The following is a 23,997-nucleotide window of genomic DNA, read 5'->3' as shown; positions in this document are numbered from 1 at the left end:
TCGGCGTACTCAATTACACGTTGTATAATTAAGTACGCTGAAAGTCCGACTAATGGCTATAGGCCTCCTCTCTTAGGCGAGAGGGAATGGTCTGTAGTCCCCACGCTAGCCCAATGCGTATTGGAGACTTTACATTCATCCATATAACATAATATCTCTTGGGCAGGAGCCCTCTTGGGTCGGGGCCCGTGGCATTTTGCCAGCCCTGCCACTCTATTATATGTATATATTTCAACTTAAACTTCGGTTACGTCACGTACGTATTTTTTTTTTAATTGAGTGACAATATTTTAATCATCGAATACTTGCAAAGATACGATTTATGAAAAAAAGAATTGACTATGGTTCCCCGTCTCTCTGCAAATGCCTACTTTAAGGTAGGTTTGTATTCGCAACGATGTTCCAAGTCAAGTTTTAAGCTTGAAAGCATTATCACTTTGTGTTTACCGACAGGCATTTTGATAATTAAACTCATCAGTCGAAACCATCCAACAGCCATAAGCAAAATGTAATTTAAATTATTCAAAATGTACGCTTTTAATGTCTTCAGAATATTCAAGTCACACAAGGTTCAAGGTGTTCCTTGTGACTGCCGAGGTCGTTTAATGCTGCATAAAATATTTTACTTAGCAGAATTATAAATATTTCTCACTTCATTCTCATTATCATCACAGCGAATGCTTTTTTGCATTAAAGATTATTTGGCCTGATTATAGTAAGAATACATTTATTATACGCAATATATGAAATTTACTGTATACAAGTAAAGTAAAACAGTTTTGGCTTAGCCCTCATCTAAGAATAAGCAAAAAAATTGATTGTGACTTAGTGTATAATTGGTATCTTATTACAAAGAATTACTCGTATTAAATATTAATTAAAAGCATTAACGAGTAGCATCTGTTTATCCTTGATGTTCATTTAAACGTTTTTGCTTCTACTTGTTACGACTAAAATCTCGCAAGAAATAACGACGGGTAAACATGACAAAGATCATGAACACTACTACACTTATTACACTTGATACTTGAATCAAGAAAGTACAATGATATAAGTGGCATATGACCAATATCCTAACAGGACATACAAACGTTCATTGATCTACTCTAATCATTTTATCAGTAGCAAAAGCAATAATGGAGGACATTAAACCTCCGTTGAATAACATCATTCGTGTCTTCTTCAGCCTGGGATATTTTTTATAATATTATTAACATCGTTGACGTAAATTTACAATTAAATTAACTTCTTTCTGACGATTCATAAGTGTACTTGTTTACCTATATGAATAAAGATATTTTGAGTTTGAGTATGTTCGTCAAAGGAAACCAGAACACGTCATCATCTACGAATAACAATAAGTTATGTGTTTGTCATTATAGTTGAAACCACAGAGGACATCAGACTACGTAATTTTGTAACACAACAACACCCCTTATTAACCAATTCCAAATCCACGTATAAATATTCACCGTTGTATTAATGTATACCGAACTTTTGCGATTTTTCCACTAAATAAAAGTCTAAATTATGATTAAACTTTACCAGGATCTTTTACATATATTTTAAACTGATTTCTTTACAATGTATTCTACAGTATGTTACTCTCAAAAGTCAAGGGGACGATAAAAGGACACGACTCTCATAGCTTAATATCATTACTGAGATTGTTATTTCCGCAAAAGGTATTGTACCCAAGTAAGGATATACCCTTAAAATAGTTTACTTGACCTATTGAAATGTAAGATATCCATAAAATAATGGTGCTGCTCCTTGGAGCGCTCTTAAAAAGATCTTCAATTACCAACTATTTGTATTGCAATCAGCCCACCCTAGACCATCTAGTGAAAGTCCAAAGACATCCAACACAGGCTCTTGAATAGAAAGCGAGAGATATTCAGTAGCAACTGAAGGGTGAATTATTAGCTAAACGTCTGGTTTTCCCAAGATACCCCTTTTGGGGTGAACGAGGGTTCGCAGTTGCCTATGTGATACGGTAACATAAGTAAAAAATGAAAGAGTTGGTAAAAGAAACACTTTTGACAAACTTCTAAAATAATGTCTCAGCTACTATAAGTGGTATTTTATCTGAATTGGTTTTATAAGTAAAGTAGACACGTAGGCATATTCTAAAACGTAAGTAAAACTTAAATCTATCTAAAAATCGTAGATGTAATGTACGACAGTAAGAATACATACATACAATATTTTAATGCGGAATTAACAGACTTATACCAAATATAAATAATTTGTAATTAAATCTACAGTGATAACAAAAAATAACCTTCAAATTTGCACTTAAAGCATCGTCACATCATATAGTGTATAAATAATCCCTCTGCTTATCAACTATTTATTTTTTAATGAATTTTAAGATTTCTCTCTCGATACCTGTGCTAACGGCAAATGAACATCAGTAAAATCAGTATCATTTATTATACACGCTCACAAAAACTTTCATAAATTTGATCAAAGAAACAAAAATAATAATCAGTATGCACTTTAGCACTTAATTTCTTGAATAAATTAAAATCTTGTTTCAGTTCCGGACTTAATATACCTTGTTATAAAAACGTGAATTAAAGTTTGTTTACTACCTACTTTAAACATATTACCTCTATTAAACATATGTTATTTCTATATAAGAATTGGTAACTTTGATAACAAATACTAAACTTACGATATTTTTTTAAAAATGTCCATATCTTTTATTCATATATATGTATATCTATAGATTTTTTTACATTTGTTTAAAGAAGACTAGATGAACGCAGAAGATCTTTTCCAACATCTTGAGATAGAAAAAGTCCCTGGACACTATCTATGGCAGGGGAGTAGAATAGGTATTATTTATAAAAAAAACATCTTGAGATAAGTTATAATATATAAGTTATAGCTTTTAATTATTTTAATAGAAGTAGTTAAAGTACTAAGCCTGCTGTGTTTGCCTGGTAAAGAGTCTAATTAGTTTTCATTGTTACTTTTGTTTGTTTTTTAATATAATATTTATTTTTAAATAAATAAAAACATCATAAATGCATCGTATTCATAATGGGTTCAAGATTTTACAAACCATGAAAAAGAAGTTAATCAATTTTCATGTATAATATTAATTTATTTAAATCCTCTTCCAACACCGAGTTTTAAAAACTTATACGAATATCGGTCTTACATCCCCTCCCTTAGAAACTCAAGCGATTGCAAAATTGTTGTATAAGCATTTCTAGAATTCGCGCTTGCTTACTAAACGTGGTAGTGTGATATGACTTTAGCTAACATTATAGATTAAATGCCACCAGGCGAATCCTTTCACAACGATTCGATAAAAAGGTGAAAAACTAATGAAGTTCTTCTTTTATTTTTAATCATTTACTGTGTTTGTTGGGTCCATAAATATTATGCCATATAATTTCGCACATGTATAATCAAAACATGCTAAATTTTACATTTTACTTTCGTTTTATACAGGCCAATTATTATTTCTGGGTTTGTTTACAAGTGAAGATTTAAAGTGTAAATTGGTATACAGCTAGTCTGCTAATTACAGCATTTCAATAATTAAGGACACATTTGCAAATGCTATGAAGAACAAATTGACCGCATGACCTACTTAATGGCAGCTAGATAACAAGAATCCGGTTTCCAAACATACGTTGATGTCTTTTGCAACCCTATATAAACATAACCTAAGCTTGAAGTAGAGGTATCATAGAAATGGCTTACCAGTTTCAAGTTATCGCAGATAAACAAAAAAGTCTCTCACCACTAGTACTTAAACTAGACTGTAAAATATAGTAGACACATTATCATACGTCTTTAAATAATATTACGAATTCAGGAAATACGATTGCAGTTTTTGCGCCTATACGCGAGTTAAAAAAGCTACAAAACACATGGACATATACTTTTCCAGTTCAATGACCTTAAGGACTCTGTTCTTTGTTCTCAAAAATACAATAATTTAAAACCAAATGCTAATAAGTAATATTTTACATTTATTTTTTAATTTCTGTTTCTGTTTTTGTTTCCGTTCACGTCTAGTACGCTTATACTTATTTTTTGTTCCGTTGATACCACTCTTGACTTATATAGTTAATAAACAGTTGCGATATACAAAATAAAACAAAATCAGTCGCCTATTTATTGCCGTCGATTGTGGAACTAAACCTTGAAAAATCTATTGCCAAACACCTCATTACAAAAAACAATTACTTTACTAGATAAATAATAACATAGATAAATTGTGCTAATAATCTAGTTGTGATTAGAAAAAAATGATAAGACAGAATATTCAAGACGTATAGATAATGTCGTCTCCAAAATTTTAAGAACTGGTTTAGAAAATAACAATAATTTAATTTAGCAAAAGACGTCATAACTAAAAAATATTAATTGCATAAATATTGTGCGCAGTGCAAATTAAAAGTATTATAAAAAGATTTATAATTATTTCCTAAGTATTGTTTCAGTCTACGGCTGAGTCTAACAGTATGTAGTAAGAAGATAGTTTCCTCTAAAATACTTTTTTCTGCCTTATGTCAAATTAATTTATAGATAAATCTAAGAAGTTACTACTACTTATCGCTCATTAGCCAAATTAACATCATACGGCAAAAGCTTGAACTATTGTAATTATATTTATGTAATTAAAGGGAAAAACCTTAACATTAAAAGTCAATTACACTATATCTTCTGTTGAATACCAAGGTAAAACCTTACCGGAAGAGCCTTAAATAAAAATTATTCGAATACAGTACTTTCTGAGACTTATCTGCCGAATGTTTTCCAGAAACGTTTAACCATGAAAATTTAACGAATACAATTTACGATAATACACACACACGTACATTAATATTGTAATTACATTTGATCGGGAATGTCTATTTAAATGTTACGTGGTTAACGACGTTTGGTTCTTGGGGAAAAATTGCATATAAAACGTATGCTTATTAGGTATTTACGTAGTCTTACATATAAACATGTATTCAATGCCCAGTCAGACTACAAATATGGAAAATTTTACTAGATTATACTAGTTGGTTAGCATTAGCTTTCACTCCAATGCAAATCAACACCGTAAGTCACCCGTAACCAAGATGTAAAGGAAACCGTCGGCTTATTATTTAGTACCTAGCTTCGCACGGTCGTAAGTTTTTAACACCTTGGGTTACATTATTAAAATTTAATGAGGGAACCCTTATTTTTTATAGTTACAAGTATAGCCTTTTTTGAAATAATATTTAATTGTAAAAAATAATAATTGTAGGTGAACTAATATTTTATATCGGTCCGGTTTTGAGTTTATTTATTACAAACTTAGAAATGTTTCCTCTTTATAATATTAGTATAGATATTGTATGTCGCTTATAATCATTTAAGTACATCAAATCTCACATAAAAACAGAAAGATGTAAAGAAGAATAAAATAAAATATATTTTTTTAAAGTTGACAGCCAACCATGTTGTTTTTAAAGTAGACCTACATAACGATATTTACCATCTCAACTATTTTCTTAAATAGCGTATATTACAATAACTACAACTTCAATTACATAGTGTACAAAATTGCTTTCACCACTACAAAAACATTAATTCACGTCACAAGAGAAAGTGCACCAAAACCACAAGAACTTGACAACTAGAGATCTTAAGAGCAAGGTAAAGTGACTGCACACATTCGAGTGAAGTATACTTTAAATGTATATGATTTAATTGATATATTATCGAGTGGCTTTGTTTTGTATTTCGAATATAAACGGATGTTATGACATAAATATTTTTTAAAAGAACTCGAACTTATCACATTTAAGACAATTCAAATAATTAGCGTTCTATATCCCTTAAGGTTCTTTTAAATAGGGGGCAAAGGGACAATAGGCACCCGATGTTAAGTGATACCGCCCTTACTCACTCACACTACTGGATAGCTCGCAAGTGCGTTGCCAGAATTTTAAGAATTGGTACGTCGAATTCGTTTGGAAATTTAAATTATATATTAATAAGTTGTGCCTTAATAAACGTTGTTGAACGACGTTTAAAGAGTAAAAATATTTGTCTAAGCATAGAGAATTTTCCGATAAGTTGCATTCACAACCATTTTACAACATCACAAATAAACAATTGTTTTCTTGACTGTTACAATGAAGTGTAAATAATTTAAATGCGTTGTATGAATGCATAGATTTCACTGTAAAGGTATATAAAGTTAGAATAATGAACGCTTGTAAAATTATGATTAAAGCCGTCAATATGCCGTGTATTGCCGGGTATTGTTGCGTGCAAACTGCATCTCCCGCTTCCGAAGTAATCTTTGACCCTTAAAGTGTAATTATCTAGAATATTATTAGTCATTGTTCTACTTACAAAACAACATTGACTATTTTTCTTAAATGTATCCAATATACACAATAGAATCTAGATAATGAGATATGCCGGTTTCTTCACGATGACCTTCACCATACGAGTGTTAGATACGGAGACAGAATTAAAATTGAAAGTGATGAACAGCCCGGAATCAAACCGACGACCGAGAATCGCACCCTAAGGCCAATACTGCCGATACACTTTCTTTGTACATATTTTTTTTAAATAGTCTCAATAATAACGATATTTATTCCGTAAAATGTAATTTATAAACTAATGATGCTAATTTTAATGCACATAAATTAAGCGTTTGTTGACAATCGTTACAGCTAACTTTATATTACGTTGTTATTTTTAGATTTTAAAACATTTATCACTAATGGCTAATTAAGACTTAATCGTTAGAATGATAGTGCACAAACTCGAAGACTATATTTATAAAAAGTAATTTTAAAACAGCCTTTTACTTTGTGAAAGTGGGACAATTTCCTTTGTCACACAGGAATGGTGAAAGTAAGTCTTTAAAAACTCACCAAATACTAAATATTAGAGATATTACTCGCATTAAGGGTCTGTTTCACAATGTACGGATAAGTTCCACATAAGTTCCAAATTAGCTATTTATTACTTATTTGTAGGATAAACAATATTGTTGCGTTTCACGACTGTCAGATAGCGCTATTCGTCACATAAAGTCCATCAAAAGTTATGAGTCCGATGAATGTCAAATAGAACAATTTATCTTCCAAATAATTTATGTGTTGCATAGCTATTTGGTACTTTATCCATACATTGTGAAACAGACCCTAAGAATATAAACAAGAAAATTATTACGTACTAGCTGGCCTGGCGAACATCGTACCGCCTAACAATCCATTCTTTATTTTTTTTAAATACTTATTCTGCTATTCGGGACACCGGTCTAGCTAGTAAGATAAAAAAAAGAAAGTTGATAATACAACAAATACATTATGTCAAAAAATAAAAATTTACTTTCCCGGAACCCCTCCACTAACACTTGAACTTTATGATATGGTATTAAAGTTCAAATTGCCTTTAAATATTATTACGAATATTTTGTATGGGAATATAGAAAAGTGTTGTTTTTAGACTTTTTCACTAATTTTTTTTAATTTTTATCCATCCATCATTTGAACCATCCTCGTACTTCAAGGAGTATTATAAAAAAAGAATCAGACAAATCGGTCAAGCCGTTTTCATGTTATGTCGTGACAACGGAAAACGGGTTTCATTTTTATATATATATATAGATTTACTTTATGTTTAGCGAGGATTTTTCCTCTTTGATGAAATTATAAATGATTGCGATAAAAATAAAATTATTTCCTTGCTCAACCGTTATTTTAGGAAATAGTTCATTGCCAAGATTGTTATCAGACATTAACAAACGCCTCCGTGGCTCCGATAGCCAAGCGTAAGCATTATAATTTTTTATCACCAGGCCTAGCATATTAGGAAATCATTAGGTATATCCGATTCAATTCACAGTTTCCTCTGTGTGGGCGTAAAAAGTCTGCTGGAACATTATATATAATAGTTACAATGATGCATAGTCAGGAGGTAAGAGGTAGAGGTTGTTTAATCTGTTTTTTTTGTTGTTTTGATTGTAATATTTTTAACTCTCTAGTTAAGTGAAAGATTTTTGTTTTCATTCAGGCACTAAGAAAATCTCGAAGTGGTTTTTTGTGTTTTTATAAGTTTATTTTATTTGTAATGTTTAATACAAAACAGTAATGAGATAATAATTTAAAGATAATAAGGGTTTTCACCAAAACCTTTGAGATTTGGCGATTGCTACATCTAAATGAGACCAGGGAATTAAACAATGTTGTATTGAAACAGACAAACAAAAATTTAAGTATACAAAGCGAACCGCGTAATACACGAAATATGTAAAAAAAAACTTGAGAGGTGTCAAGGGACACCCGGATGGAACGAAGTTCCTTTCGATTAATTTATATTTTAAATGGTATCATAACAGTATGATAGATTTTCTCGACACCAATATTATATTTCATCGTCTATTAAAGTTTTAAGAGACCAGGAATCTAGAAGAGGAAGAAGTATGATGTCCTTGTGCTTCGCTGGGTTTAAATAGTAAAATAACCTAAAATATATAAAATTAAGTGGCACAATTAATAAGCATATTTCGTATTTCGTGGTTCAGATATTTTAATTCAGTCTCATCTGGTTCATCTCCTTGTATAAGGTGTTCTCGTTGTTATATTAGTTCACTAAGTTTTGAATTCGCAGATTACAATTATTGTAATTACAATGAATATTTTTTAAAGGTATTGTATTTTGCAAGGAAACTAGGGACCCCGCATTTATTGTACAGGGATTCTGGTGTACGTTTACTACTACTAATTTAGTTAAGAGATTCCAAAAATAGTTTTAATTTCTTGTCCCTACGAAAAGAAAAAAAAAAGCCAACATCACGAGGTGTTTCCAAGCGGTCACCCATCCAAGTACTGACCTCGCCCGGCGTTGCTTAACTTTGGTGATCGGACGAGAACCGGTGTATTACAATAGCAAATAGCAAAAAAGTGTCGTGACAAATTTTCGTAAGAATTTTTTCCGTCTAGCCCCCTTTCACAACGCGCGATAAGGAACTTCGTTCCAACTAGTGGCGCTAAAATCCTTGGCAACATTCTGTGTCTATTTCTTGATAATTTTCTAACATCGTTTTCCTTCCCCGTACAAGCGAGTCTTAAATTTATATTGTCAACTTACTTGTAGCCAGTAAGAATGTTGAGCAAGGTAGATTTTCCCGCGCCAGAGGGTCCCATGATTGCAGTAAGCTCACCCGACCGCAGTCTTCCTGACACCGACTTGAGGATCGTCTTGACATCTGAAGAAAAAAATTTATATTTGTAATCTTTTTTCTAATAGATAGTCATCTTACTCTGCGCCTTCAAAGTCTTTCCTAGGAGCTCAAAGCGAAATCGCAGATCCCTAAGTTACAACCAAGACGCATTGTAATGCGCTGTAGTCAACACTACAGGCGGTACATTCAAAACTTAAGTACCAAGTAAGGCAGTTAAAAAATAAATCGCTTTTAATATCAAAATTGCAAATCACGCGACAGGATGTCCACAAATCGCTAGCTGCAACATACTGATCAAGAAACACGGTATCAATTGTGTAATATCGTATAATGTAATAAGCGTAACAAATCAAAGTGTCATTCATACTTTATGCCTCTTATTATAAATCATCATAAGTAATGCCAACTATGCCACTAAGAAAACCACGAGGGTGAAAAATAGTCTGAACTTCGTGTTGGTTAAGTCCAGTATAAGTCAATATAATGACAATTTTGACAGCTCCAACGCATCAATGTTTCATACAATCTATTATTTAAACGATTTTGTGTTCCCCTTAAAAAGGGCCCTTAGCGCTCAAGAAGTGCTACTCAACTTTTCCATACGAAACTAGTTGTTACAATACGTTGACAATTCGATAATTTAAATATTAATATAATTAGTAACACGTTATCTCAATTCTCATAACGCCCTCCAATGACTTGATAACATGATACACAATCGTGACAAAATAAAAATTAATTAATGGCCACGACAACATACGTATTTCTGTTAATGAGAATTAATTGCTAAATAAAAATTGCAATAAATTAACCACAAAGCCAATTATTATAGGTACCAACTTTTTTTACTAATCAGTTTTGTTTGATCCATCAAGATTTAAGTTAAATGATGGTTTGAAATGTGCCCAGTGGTAAGAAGAAAGAGAGGATGCCCACCGAAAACTTGGGAAGATGAAATAAAAGGGATAGCGGGAAAAAACTGGAAAACTGTCGCAACAAATAGGGATAAGTGGAAGAATCTGGAGGAGGCCTTCACTCCATCGGAGGTCGAGTACTAGTGTAAAACTTAAAAGATATGGACTTACTGTAGTTATAGTGTACTTCACATAAAGGATATTTTTTATTTTTTATTAATGGTTTGGAATGAAAATGTTCTAACTAAAACAAACACAAAAACAAAGAACACATGTTTAAAACTTAGTTGACGTTTCGAAAAAGGCCAGCCCTGCGATTCTGTAACTCACTTCACGAACTCACTCACGATTTGGCATTCTGAAAAGGTGGGAGCTTGTAGTTTATTGTTTATCAGAATGCCAAATCATAAAATGACTGCTTTACGACTGATTTGAGAGCGACCGCCGATGCAAAAACCGCTGTGTGAGTTCGTGAAGTGAGTTACAGAATAGCAGGGCTGTTTATCAAGCATTTAACACGTATCTGTAATCATAATTAAATCTCATACTGTAAAACCATATTTCATGTTTATTAATGTGAATTTTGATTTTTCACTATGCACACTATGCACTTTAAAAAAGGATATCTAAAGGCCTTTCGCCTTACGCACTACGGGAATTATACAAATTTTTCAACTTGTTTTTTAAATCACTGAACCATAGAAAGATTACTGTAATTGGCCATAAGTGGGGAATAAAAACGCGATATAAATTACACACATTACTCAAGTTATAACAATGGAAACAGGACGTACCTACAATCATACCGATTACACAAATACATACATAGCATAGATTGATTCCGATATTAAAATATTATGTAAAACCACACATTATATGATTTAAAATATTACCACTAATTTGTGCGCCCTACATTACATATTTCTGGGGGGTTCAACGTTGTAATAAAAACTTAATTAGCGACAATCTAATATATAAAATTCTCGTGTCGCGGTGTTTGTAGTTAAACTCTCAAAGACTCAGGTTTGTTCGTTTTCTGCCAAGAAAGATCCTTTTGTCGTATCTCCCCAATTTGAAGGCGCTCTCCTTAGTTCGTCACACAGCCTCAGTATCCTTGGGGTTGGCATTTCGAAAGAAGTCCAATTTCGCAGTCATCTGGAAGAAAAAGCCAAACTGGCTTCCAAAAAGCTGGGTGTTTTGGGTAGGGCTAAGCAGTATTTCACTGAGGTGCAACGTATGCAGCTCTACAAAGCTCAAGTACGACCTCATATGGAATACTGCTCGCATCTCTGGGCCGGTGCTCCCAAATACCAGCTTCTTCCTTTTGACCAAATTCAGCGAAGGGCTTGTCGAATTGTCAATCTCCAATGTCTTACTGATCGGCTTGATTCTCTATCGCTACGCAGAGACATTGCGTCTCTTTGCGTTTTTTACAAAATTTATTACGGAGAGTGTTCTGAAGAATTGTTTGGGTTGATCCCTCCTGCCTCTTTTCAACACCGTACGAGCCGAACGACCTCTAAATTTCACCAGCATCATCTTGATGGTTGGAGGTCTTCCACGGTCCGCTTCACTAGGCATTTTCTTTTGCGAACTAGCGAACTGTGGAATCGGCTCCCGGGGGGGGGTCTTCCCTCAGAGATACGACCTCCAAATTTTTAAAAAACGAGCCTACTCCTCCCTCAAAGGCCGGCAACGCACCCACTAAAATGGGTGTCTATGGGCTGCGTGGACTACCCTTTTTGGTCGTCCCGCAAGCTCGTTTGCCCCCCTATTATATAAAAAAAAAAAAAAAAAAAAAAAAACTCCTCCGAAACGGCTGGACCGATTCTCATAAAATTTTGTGTGCATATTGGGTATGTCTGAGAATCGGACAACATCTATTTTTCATCCCCCTAAATGTAAAGGGTAGACCATCCCTAAATTATTATTTTTTAAATCTTAGATAAATTATTTTTATTTTATATAAAATACATACAACCCCTAATTTTCACCCCTCTACGATCAACCCCTATTTTTTATTATAAATGATATACATGGCAAAACGACGTTTGCCGGATCAGCTAGTAACAATATTAAAGTTTTGTTAACCCATAAAAACTATTAAGTATAATTTAAAACCTTATTAAAACCTTTTGAGATTTGACACGTACAAAAATATATAAACCGGTAATGTGAGTTGTATTATTGGAAACCGGTATCTACGACGTCACGGCCTTGCAAGACCTTGTTTTAACTCTAAACAACCAATTTAATTATTCCATTAAACGATTTGTATCATCTACTATACAAATAGAATCATATAATGTATCTTCATAACTGGACTAAATTTTATAATTCACCATTCGAATGCTTCAGTGGGGTTAAGGCTAGTCATTGGTAAGATAAGAGGACTTTGCGATAAATATCATTCCCGTTTGTCATATACGTATTTCACGTAGCCCTCATCTCCAGTATCCAGACGTTATTTCAGCAGAAAAACATTTTTACTCTATACTTCGAACCTTGCAAAAATTATTAACGAAACAGTTTTAAATATTAACTATAATATTAATTAACTTATTAATTATTGTACATTTTCAACGTAACCAAGAAGAAAATAGCTTTCCATATTAGTATAGAGATACAATTCGAAATTGTAATACATAAATTTATACTTATATATAGTTTAACATATTTGCCAAAGTTAATAAATAGTTATCGTTTTTAGAATGACGATAGCAAAGAAAACGTGAGTTGGCGGTAAAGATAAAATCGCATCAAGTAAAAAAAAATATAATATATGGACGGAAAAATTCTTGTTATATCAATAAATTACAATACTTATATTCTTTTGTTTCATAAAGCATACAAGAACGCTTATTTAGCAAATTGAGATGGAACTGGTTAACCATAACAACCAGTTCAACATAACAAAGTTCAAGATCTATTTGAGTGCGGCAAACATCAAAATAAAAAAATCATAAGATTATTCATATTAAACAGAAAATGTCTGCAACTAAAAAAAATAAAAACTTGTTTACATTTCAATGCAATAATTGTAACTTGTTTTAAGGATAAAGAAACAATTTGCGTATATCTGTGGCATTATGCCACAGAATATGCCACTGGCATATTCACCAATTTGCCTGAGGTCTCAATGAATTCGGCTATAATACAATAATTGTCCATATATTTAAAAAAAGTTCTCAACAGTTACTTACATCACTAATTGCATTAAAAATAAAAAATAGTTAAAAAGCAAAGAACAGCATTTCTACATATTTGACGGCATAACCCGGTGCCACGAATTTAACTGATTATACCCAACGTTTGTTACTCGTTATTTGTGGGCATTACCCACCGTTATGAATATTTTTCAACTGGAAATCACGTCAAAACAAAAAAAAATCAAGTCTCTTTATCTTCATCTGTTTGGGTTTAACCCTAGATTAATTATTTAGTAGTAAGGAAAACGCTGATGTTTGTAAAAACAATACCACCACAGGTTACCAGAAGAGCTACTATACAGTTAGTAGTCTCACTCCTTCCACCTTTTTATCCTAAAGAAAAATACAGTACAGGTTCCACTTACAAGTGACTAGTATTAATTATACAACAATCATACCTTCATTAGCTAGGTAGATGTTTTACTAAACTATTATCGTAATATTTGATAGTACAAAAATTACGGATTCGATAAGCATTTTCTGATTTTTATTGATTGATAATTACTTTTATTTCTATAGCAGTAGTATTCCGGATCTACGATAAGATGACGAAATCGTTTTATCAGTGAAGGAAAATTACGAAACCATTTTTCATAAAAATGAAAATAATATTTAATTGAACCCTATTATTGTTGAAAACAAATTTTCCTTTAAACAATGTAAAATTCATGTCTTCACAAAAATAATCACAAAAAATAACTGTAAAGCAAAATCATGTATGTTTTCCTAAGGTCTTTAAAAAAAGTGTCATTGTTCTTTGACCTCGCATAAAATTAACGAGAAATCCTTTAACGATAATTATTTACTCCATTATAAATAGTAGATAAATAATAGCTAGAATATTGTACTTACTGCTTTTCCTTCCTTCCTGCACATTGTATGTAAGATCCGTAAAAGCCAAGTCCACTGGGGGTCGTTTGGGCAAATGGGTGAGGGTTTTATGGTGCGTAGGGACGATATTCACCTTGTGGCTCCTGTCAACAATGATAGGTTTAGAGTCCACAGGACCAGCCAACGATTCTTTGTCCACTTTTGTCATTTTGTGCACAATGGAGTGAGTCAAACGTTCATTCCCTACGTCACAGATGATCTACGGCGCGTGAGTATCGCCGCACTCTCGCGCACACACTGACTACTGAGTACTGAGTGAGGACTGAGGAGTGGAGGACAGCAGTGGCTGTCGTGACGTCGCGATACGCGTTGAACTTTGTGCCAATGGATGGGTTGCAAGAATGACAGATTTAAAGGAAATTACTAATTTCGACAATTTTAGAAATGTAATAGGCTTTATTCTTGTAATTTATCATTATTAGTAGAGTATTACAAAGGCTATTTCTAAAATATTTTGTTTGAAAAAGTAAATTTCTAAACTAAATTTATAATTGCAATTCATATAAAAAATATAATTATAGCTTTCATTTAATGCCTTTTGATGTCACATTAAATTATTAGTACAATTACAGAATTCAGTAAATTTGCTACTCATTCTACTAAGTAGCATAGTAAAAAAAAAAAAAAATGATTTGTTTGTTTGTACATGTAGTGTTTGATAACCCTATTTTCATATTAGTATCTATTAATTATGTATCCAGTAAGTAATGACCTAATAAAAGGAGAATGTATTAATACTAATATTGCAAAAGATTAATTAATAATTGCTTTTGTCATAACACAATTATAAATAGACTCAGTGGCGGATTTACCAGCAGGCTGAGTAGGCTGGAGCCTAGGGCGGCAAATTTTAAGGGGCGGCAAATATAGTTCATAATTTTTTTATTTCGGTTTACAAATTTAAAAAAAATATATATTATACACACGAATTTCGAAAATTGGAGAGAAATTAAAATATTTAACAAAAATCTAAATATTCTCATATACAGTGCTAATTAATTCCTAAACGCTTTACTAATTATACATTAATGATTATGAAATTTTAGAATATCGCGATTCGATATTGTAATCGAAATTTAGTAATTTTTACATATATTCTTCACTGATAACTGCTATAATTTTTTCTCCGTGTAGGGGAGACCGGGTCACACTTGATTTGTGGCTAGGTTTTAATATTGTCATTAAATTAATATAACCATATATAAATTCAGTTTATGTTCTTTACACTAGCAGCTCGATTTATTTTACTATGGTGTGTTTTATATGAATAACAGAGAGTTAAAAAAAATCATCAGTTGTTACTTTCGACCACGTAGGCAGGTCGAAAGTAACAAGACGAAGAGGTTGGTAATTAATACAATATTATATGTTTAATCAACAATTATTTATTTAAAAAGTAAAAGTTCTGCATTCTGCATCCATCCACTAGCATTGCCAGCTCCGGCACAACCAACAGGACCCTCAAGAATCATGTGGTCTTGGAATTGTTTAAATGGGAATACGAAAGAGGAGGAATGTGTCCTCCTTGAGCATTAATGGCAACAGCAACAGTTTCTAATCTTCCACGTTCTGAGGTTACTGCACCTACTTGTTTAGTTCCTTTTTGAGCAATAATCTTGCTAGGTTTGTTTGTTACTTTTGTACCCATAGGACTATGTTACTTTTGTACCCTTCCTCATTTTTGTTGAAACATGAAATATAACTTAAAAACGGAACGTGCTAAACAAAAACAAATTTAAACAATGTACTATCAATCTAATCAAAAATAGATATGCAAACATTCAGATTACTACCATCCTTTTACGACTATGTAAACATTAAATAACAAAATATCGAAAAACTTAGTTTTGGTTTGTAAAAACACATAGTATCCTCTCACACAACCTAACAGTGCGTGGAGAACGTGGTGACTAACTACAAGTGAGGGGGGCATTCTCAGCTATCGCCTGACGGCGGCGAAGCTGTTTTTGCCCATTGGATGAATCTAGAGAGCAATTGTTATTTTCGACCCGCCGTTACTTTTGTACCCAGTCTCCCCTACCTAATAATTATGAGATCTGCTTACCCAATTCAATCGATATAATATCGATGGTCTAATAAAAATATTGACTAAAATTAACTAATTTTTATTAAATAAAAAACTAGTTCAATATCTAGTGAGTGTAATAATAAATGTTAATAAAGTTCGCCAAATGTATGTTTTTTACGTAAGCTTAATTCATATTTTGTAAGTATTGTATAGTTTTAAGACATACCTTACCTTACTTTAAAAGTGGTATACGATTGAGATAGTTTTTCCTTAAAATAATGTTTTTTGATAATTCTATGCTGTAAAAATAATCAAGGATCTAACACGGTACCATAGTTCTCAATAATAATAACTATATGGGAAAAGTTGATGTAACGAGGATGATGGAGCACAAATTATAAAGTTAGAATTTTATTGATAGAAAATTGATATGATTGTGGACTAAGATATCAAAATTTAGAGGCGGCAAAAATTGAATAGCCTACGGGCGGCAAATCTATAAATCCGCCACTGAATAGACTAAAACATAGGAAGTGGCCATGGGTCTTAAAAAGATAAATCCGAGTATTTTTCCTCTGCCCAAATTTGGTCATAAGTGTCAAACAACATTAATAAAAAAGCTATGTATAAATAAGTAGGCATAATGCCACATATTCATAGTCAACTTAAAATTGAATCTAAAATTTGTATTTTTTTCCATAACTTCAATTGCTCAAGGAATCAACAATTAATAAGTGTGACATATACATATATTATTATTAATATTGTATAACTTTATAATATTATATATAAATTAACTCACCTGCCAAAGTAAAGGGCAGATCTAGAATTCAAGTAGTGTAGGTTTTTTATTTAAGTTAAAATTACAAATAATTGTGATGTCCTGTGCCTAAAATGGGTTTAATGACCTTCATAAAGGAACCCCTGGGTTCACCATTGCCTTTAATAAACCTCAAGACTTTAGACAAGCTCAATTATAAGTATCTATGCAGGCTACAATCCGCACAACAAAAATATACATATAAACAACACAAATAAGAAGAGAATATAATATGGGTTATAAGTTCTTGTAAGACTGTACTACCCTCAAGTTTTTACTTAAACACAGGTTTCATTTTGACATAAAACTTTATAAGAGCAAGAGCTTTATTTAATGTACTTATACTTTTTTTTAAAATAATGAGGATAGTATACCTTCTGTTTAATCTTAGAATAATTATGTAAAATGTGTTTAAAAGTTATAATAAATACACTATATTATAAGACAAAACACTGTAAAAAACCTTTATTATTATCTCATAATCGTCGATTAAAGTTTTGCTAAATACGTAGAGATACTTTATAATTTTTAGAAAGGAGGTCATGCAATATGTCTCTTAATACGCAAAATGTTTATTTACTTAAATAGTAAAAGTATTTACCCTAGGTTGTTGATGATTAACTTCTTTTCCATTATTGTTTATGTAGAAAATCCCATTTATGAAATAGTAACTTTTACTTAAAATATTATAGTATTTAAAAGTAAACGTTTTACAAAATACAAAGAACTCTGAAGTAGATTAAGGAATTATAATATTTTTTGTATTTTCATGTAATAACAGATTGCTAATTGTCATTTGCTACCATAGATATACGATATATTAGAGGATTCACCACAGGTAAAATCGATTACTCAAGAGACTCAAACAATTTAAGTCTAGTTGTATTCCAAATTTATAACTCTAAAAAGTTAAGCCTTTTTGCAACCGCTTTGCGTTATATTATATAGTGCGTTTTCCAATTACAGCACTAGAGCGCATTATGCGGCATAATGCTCAACGTTGAATGTTCCAACTACAGCAACGCTTCGCACAATTGAGCACTCTCAAAACTAATGCTCTCGCGTGCTTCTCGCAATAAATACCAACACAGTGACAGAAAATTAACCAGTGTTTTTCTTTAATTTGGCATTTATCGAAATTTTCGTTAGAATATTATTTATTGTTGAAAAATTTGTAAGGCTTTCGTTTCGTCGTAGATTTTGAAAATAATTAAAGTTATTTCAAACTGCTAAAAAAAATATAAGTATGGATGAAGGTATAAATAGTTACTTTTTTTATATTCCATATTTAAAATATGATTACAATTTTATTTTAAAATTCGGATCTGTAAACAAATTTATTTTACAGGATTATACTCTTGTAAACATTGCAAAGGTTTTGAAAAAGTATATAATTTTTTTAGAAATCATTTTAAAAAAATTGCTCAAAACGTAAATGATGTAAACTTCTTACATGGAACTATATACTTTACTGTTAATTTAGCTTGTTAAAACCTTATATTCTGTAAAGGTTTTCTCTTATTTCAGTAAAAAAAGGGTGCGTGTACTTATGTACGCGCGTAAGAAGTTATACTTCTTTGGCATTATTAAAAATAGTTTGGCTTTGTTCCACCTCTAGTTTTTGATGTTTCACAGCGATAAGATGACAACTCTTTTTTGTATTCAATTTAGTGCACTTACACTGATTCATCAATTGTTTTTTGTCTCTTGTCCTTATATTTGCTAGATTAAATCAGAAAAATTACATGTTTTGATTAAACAATGTGGTCATTTTTTTAATCAAAACATTACTCGATAATAATAATACATACGGATATTTAACCTCAATTGTATTGAAGCACTTAGGAAGGTTGATGAGCACAGTTTTTTCACAAATATTAATTAGTATTGGTTTACATATTCAATTTAAATCACTTCTGATTATTATTCAAAAAGCATTGCTAAATTTCTTTGAAAAAATAATTAAAACTCCTTTATTTGTTTAAAAGGTAAATGACAAATGTCATTATGGTCATTCAAAATTCTTGGCATACGAACTTCACGCATATTCTATTTCTTTTTACTTGTAGATTGTCTTATTCCTATCTCGCTCGCGCACGCTATAATCACACGCCTAATTTTGTGTCACAGGTGCGCGCGTATTGTAAAATTTCACTCTCATAAATTTTTCATAACGCGCCTAAAGAAGTATAACTTCAAAAAATGTTAATGAAATAATTTGATTATTAAAATAAGCGTAAAAAGTTTTCAACCAATTATTATTGTTAACCACATTATTTATACATTAATGAGGTTGCTAACTCTATTCAGAACATTTTTTTTCAACACTGACTTAGCGCCCCCTGCTGATGCATTTGAAAACTAATTCACGTTCCAATTAAGCTTCAGCATTATGCGGCATTGTGCGGCACTGAGTCGCATAATGCTCTGTAATTGGAAAACGCACTGCTGATGCATTTGAAAACTAATTCACGTTCCAATTAAGCTTCAGCATTATGCGGCATTGTGCGGCACTGAGTCGCATTATGCTCTGTAATTGGAAAACGCACATATTCCGCATGTTGGCATGGGGACACGTGAAAAAAGCAAACGTTTAAACTAAAGTGAGTGTATGCATAGCATTATACATAATGGTAATGACATTTTATTGAAACTTTACAATAATGGAAATCGTTAATCAATCATTCGTTGTTTCGGACACGTTGACAGTTGACGTTGATGTTTGAACTTTGATGTTTTGATAATTTGTAAATCATATTTCGTTTTGATTTTAGCTCAAAATTAATTAGGTAATTAGTTATTACGTCAATTTTATAATAATAAGAAATAACCATGTGAAATCAAGCTATCGAAGTACAGAGTTCACTGTAGATAACACGTTGTCACAGCAGAGATGGAAAGCATTACGGTAAGCTCAGTTTTTTACACAAAGAACAACAGCTGTTTATTGTTGTTCTGCTTGGAATGTATTGAATGTTTCTTTGTTGCAGAACTTCTCAGTTTCACTAATCAAAGGATTTATAGATAGTTTGCGTGGTGTAACAGTCTTGTTATATTTAGATAAAGAAATTAATGAACGAGCCCTAAGTCGTTCTCCTCAACTGGAATATGACGGTGCCAAACATAAATTAAAGCAGCCTAAAATAAAACAGTAAGTATTTAATTGACTTAACGACTTACAGTTGTACTCAGAAAGTACCTCTCGGTCATAGCAGAGTTATAGCTATAATGGAATTAAAGATGGTTACACAAACTGGCATTTTGCGAAGGTTTAAGTTTAAAGCTTTTCATAATATAGTCACACGATTTGGTACTTTACTAGTACTTTTGTTATTTAAACCGTATTTGATTAATAGTTGTTCAGTTAAGAAATAAACAGACCCAGCAGTATTATAAAAAAGTTGTGCCATTCAAGTTATCCTACTATGTTTATATATAATATTTGATAAAAATTCATTAAATTTCAGAGAGTCAAAAGTACTTACAAGAGTATTACAGTCTTGTATTTTAAATGGGTTTATATTTTTACTAAGTATACTTGTGTTTGAATATGCATTACTACCAGGAGTTAAGTACTTAGTAATAGCTATATTTGGACATAATCCGGGAGTAGCATACAGTGTATGGTCATGGATACAACCATTCTTATCTATGACGTTCAGGATGATATGGGTGTTGCCACTGTTCCTTTTGAGCAAACTGGTTAACAGCCTGTGGTTTCAAGTGAGTGTTTGAATAAAGTATTCTAACTTAACTTAGATAGAATTTTTCACATAACTTAATATGTCAACTCCATTTCCACTCCATATTTTGATGGTAATTTTTTTCTGGAGCTACGAAACTGATCACCATAATATGACTCGCATATTATATACTTAAGAATATTAATTAGTGAAACAAAGCAAACATGACATATTCTGTCTCAAGTTGATAAGAAGGTAATAACAAGTTAACCACATATCTGAATTATTCATCTTTTTTATTGCAAACAGAATATGACCAGCTTTCTGTCCCTACCACTTAACCCAATTAACTTTATTAAATTATTTCAGGATATAGCAGACTCTGCATATAGACACAGACGAGGCAGGCCTCAATTCATGTCTAGTGTCAGCAAAATCATTGCTGACTCACTGTTTAGTTTATTGGTGCAAGCCTTATTCTTAGTTCAGGTAATTTTTATTTTTATTTCTTTATTTTACAAAATAATATAATACAATCATATTATGTTACATTAGAAAACCGCTGTGGCTTATAATATAATATGGTTATGTATTATTTATATTTTTATACTATGCAACAGAGAAATCAATTAACATATTTTTTGTGCTTGTATAGCCAACTTCAACCTTTTAATATTAGGAGCATTTTTGATAGAGTAGAAAACAACATAGGTTTGGTTAGTTGAATTTTTTTTGTTTATGTTCCTATTTTCTTATAATAATAATATAATAAGAATATAAACAAAAAAAATACCACATACATTTTGGACTCCTATAGAAGTAATTCTGTAAAATTCCCAAACCTTTACTACCTATTCAAAAAAATACTGTAAGCAGGTACTGCAACTTTTTTAATTCTTAATTTCAATTTTATTTCATTATCTATTTGTATCATTCTATCTTTATGAATGAAAGTTTCAAGACATATATGATTTGACATAATCAACCATAATTTTTTTTAATATTTATAAATTGTCTTTCAGAGTATGCTAGTCAGTATGTTACCTATAACATATGTTGGTGAACTATTATGCCTTATTCACATGTGTCTACTGTACTCGCTCTATTCCTTTGAGTACAAATGGTTCAACATGGGCTGGGAATTACACAAACGGCTGACATTTATTGAAACCAATTGGCCTTACTTTCTTGGGTTTGGTCTGCCATTGGCTGTATTGACACAGATTCCACAGTCATATATTATTAGGTATGTTTTTCTCAAACACTTAAATGATAAAAATAGCATAGTTAGATTTCAAAGTAATTAAACCATTAAATACATACATATATATATTTCACTCTTTTCAATTTACAATTTGTTTCATACTTTAAAATTTCATACATAAAAATGTACCAAATTAAATATACCATATATGTATGTAGTAATTTACATTGTAAAAGGCTATAAATTTATTAGTTTTACTTGTGATTCTATGGCCACCATGCTTAATAGCTAATGTGTAACCCGGTCCTACTACAATCCTGATAATCTGATATGATTATACAACAAGTAATTGAAATGTGGCCCTGACTTTGTGTGGACAACACAAAATATAATAATTAACAAAATTTGGGTGATTTTGCATTGATTCAGTGAACCAATAATAACAGCTATTAATTTTTCTTTTTCAGTGGTTGTGTGTTTTCAATATTTTTCCCCGTTTTCATTTTAAGTGGCAATGAAGCGTCTCCAGTCACTGGAAGGTTGGTTCCTTTGTGTATATAATATTAAAAGTGCATTTTTGTTTTACCTGTCTTTAACACTTCTAAAGTTGCGGAACATAGCTGGTTTAAAACGCAGAACCAACTATAAAGCCAAGAGTTTTTTTTTCTAAAGACAATTCACACCAATTGACCTAGTCCTATGCTAATCTGGTGAAGCTTGTGTTATGGGTACTAGGCAACGGATATACATACATATTCCAGATAGATAGACATATAAATACATATTTAAACACCCAAGACCTAAGCACAACACCAAATGCTCATCACATCGATGTTCGTCTCAGCCGGGGATCGAACCCGGGACCCATGGATTCGCAGTCAGGGGTACTAACCACTAGACCAGTGAGTTTTAGTTAAAAAAAACAAATTATATATAATACTTTAATATTAAATCAATTACATTTTTGTTTTCAGTGAATATCCCCTTCGTTTATTCTCTCCCGTAGTTGCTATCTCAAATGGAATGTTCCGTTTCGTCCAACACAGCGCTGACGTCATGGACAAAACGAGATGATAGATATTGCTGTTCTACTGCTTTATAGGGCTTATTTTTCTATTGGCACACACACCCGAGTACACGAGTTTTCAAAACTGACTTAAATGAGTCTTTATTCTCGTATCGTAAAATTGAATTACGAAAGCAAAACAATCATTATAAAGGGTTTTTCAACAAGAACTTTGTTTTCTAAAACAAAATAAAACAAAGAATTTAGAGGAAAATGAATAAAATTTTTATTGTATTACAAAGAGAAAAGTTTGGCAATTATGAATGAAAAATGATATCTGGCAAATGTCCACCACGACCACGCTGACAGATGTTGATTCTTTCATCAAAATTTTTAATCACTTTTTGGCAAAATGGAGGGTCTATTTCGTTAATGACATCACGGATTTTGAGTTTTAAGGCTGCAATCGATTCGATTGGCTCCGTATAGACTCTGTCTTTAACATAGCCCCACAAAAAATAATCCAGTGGTGTTAAATCACACGATCCGGCTGGCCACTTAACAGCTGAATTTCGCGAAATTATGCGCTCGGGAAATTTGGTTTGCAATAAATTGATCGTTTCATTGGCTGTGTGACATGTGGCACCGTCCTGTTGAAACCACATTTCAGTGATATCCATGTCATCAATAATAGGCCAAAATTTAGTGGTTAACATCTCGCGATACCGTGATCCATTGACTGTTACCGCATTTCCAGCCTCATCTTCGAAAAAAAACGGCCCAATCACGCCTCCAGACCACATAGTGCACCACACAGTAACACGTTGAGTATGCAAAGCCTTCTCAATAATTGCTTTAGGATTTTCAGAAGCCCTAATGCGACAATTTTGCTTGTTGACGTACCCTGACAAATGAAAATGGGCTTCGTCTGAAAAAATGATTTTTTCAGAAAAACCAGCAGGTTGTTCCTGAATGAACTGAGCTAATCTGCGGCGATTTGAATGGTCGATCAGCTTTAATTCCTGCACCA

The 23,997-nt window shown here is 32.0% G+C and overlaps 2 protein-coding genes across 3 annotated transcripts in view; one reads left to right on the top strand and one right to left on the bottom strand.

The window, feature by feature from the left end:
• LOC125052190 (ATP-binding cassette subfamily G member 4) overlaps positions 1-17,830 on the bottom strand; it is a 30,918-nt gene extending 13,088 nt beyond the window's left edge. The window contains exons 1-3 of one of the 2 annotated variants that reach the window (XM_047652847.1): positions 17,676-17,830; positions 14,187-14,308; positions 9,118-9,235 (exon numbers count right to left, since the gene is read on the bottom strand). In XM_047652847.1, coding sequence (XP_047508803.1) covers positions 9,118-9,235; positions 14,187-14,308; positions 17,676-17,707 — 272 coding nt within the window. In that variant the 5' untranslated portion in view covers positions 17,708-17,830. Of the gene's footprint in view, positions 1-9,117; positions 9,236-14,186; positions 14,480-17,675 lie in introns of those variants that run through there. The other variant, XM_047652846.1, reaches the window with a different exon arrangement.
• A 1,958-nt stretch (positions 17,831-19,788) lies between these two features.
• Positions 19,789-23,158, top strand: LOC125052641 (etoposide-induced protein 2.4 homolog). Its single transcript, XM_047653593.1, has 7 exons — positions 19,789-19,982; positions 20,065-20,225; positions 20,542-20,797; positions 21,127-21,246; positions 21,780-22,003; positions 22,429-22,500; positions 22,936-23,158. Exons 1-7 carry the CDS (start codon positions 19,968-19,970, stop codon positions 23,033-23,035), a joined length of 948 nt encoding a protein of 315 aa, XP_047509549.1. The 5' UTR covers positions 19,789-19,967; the 3' UTR covers positions 23,036-23,158.
• Positions 23,159-23,997: the final 839 nt, after the last annotated feature.

This window comes from Pieris napi, chromosome 9 (genome assembly GCF_905475465.1).
Source record: "Pieris napi chromosome 9, ilPieNapi1.2, whole genome shotgun sequence".
NCBI classification, from domain to species: domain Eukaryota; kingdom Metazoa; phylum Arthropoda; class Insecta; order Lepidoptera; family Pieridae; genus Pieris; species Pieris napi.
This window is presented reverse-complemented; position numbering and strand designations above follow the sequence as displayed.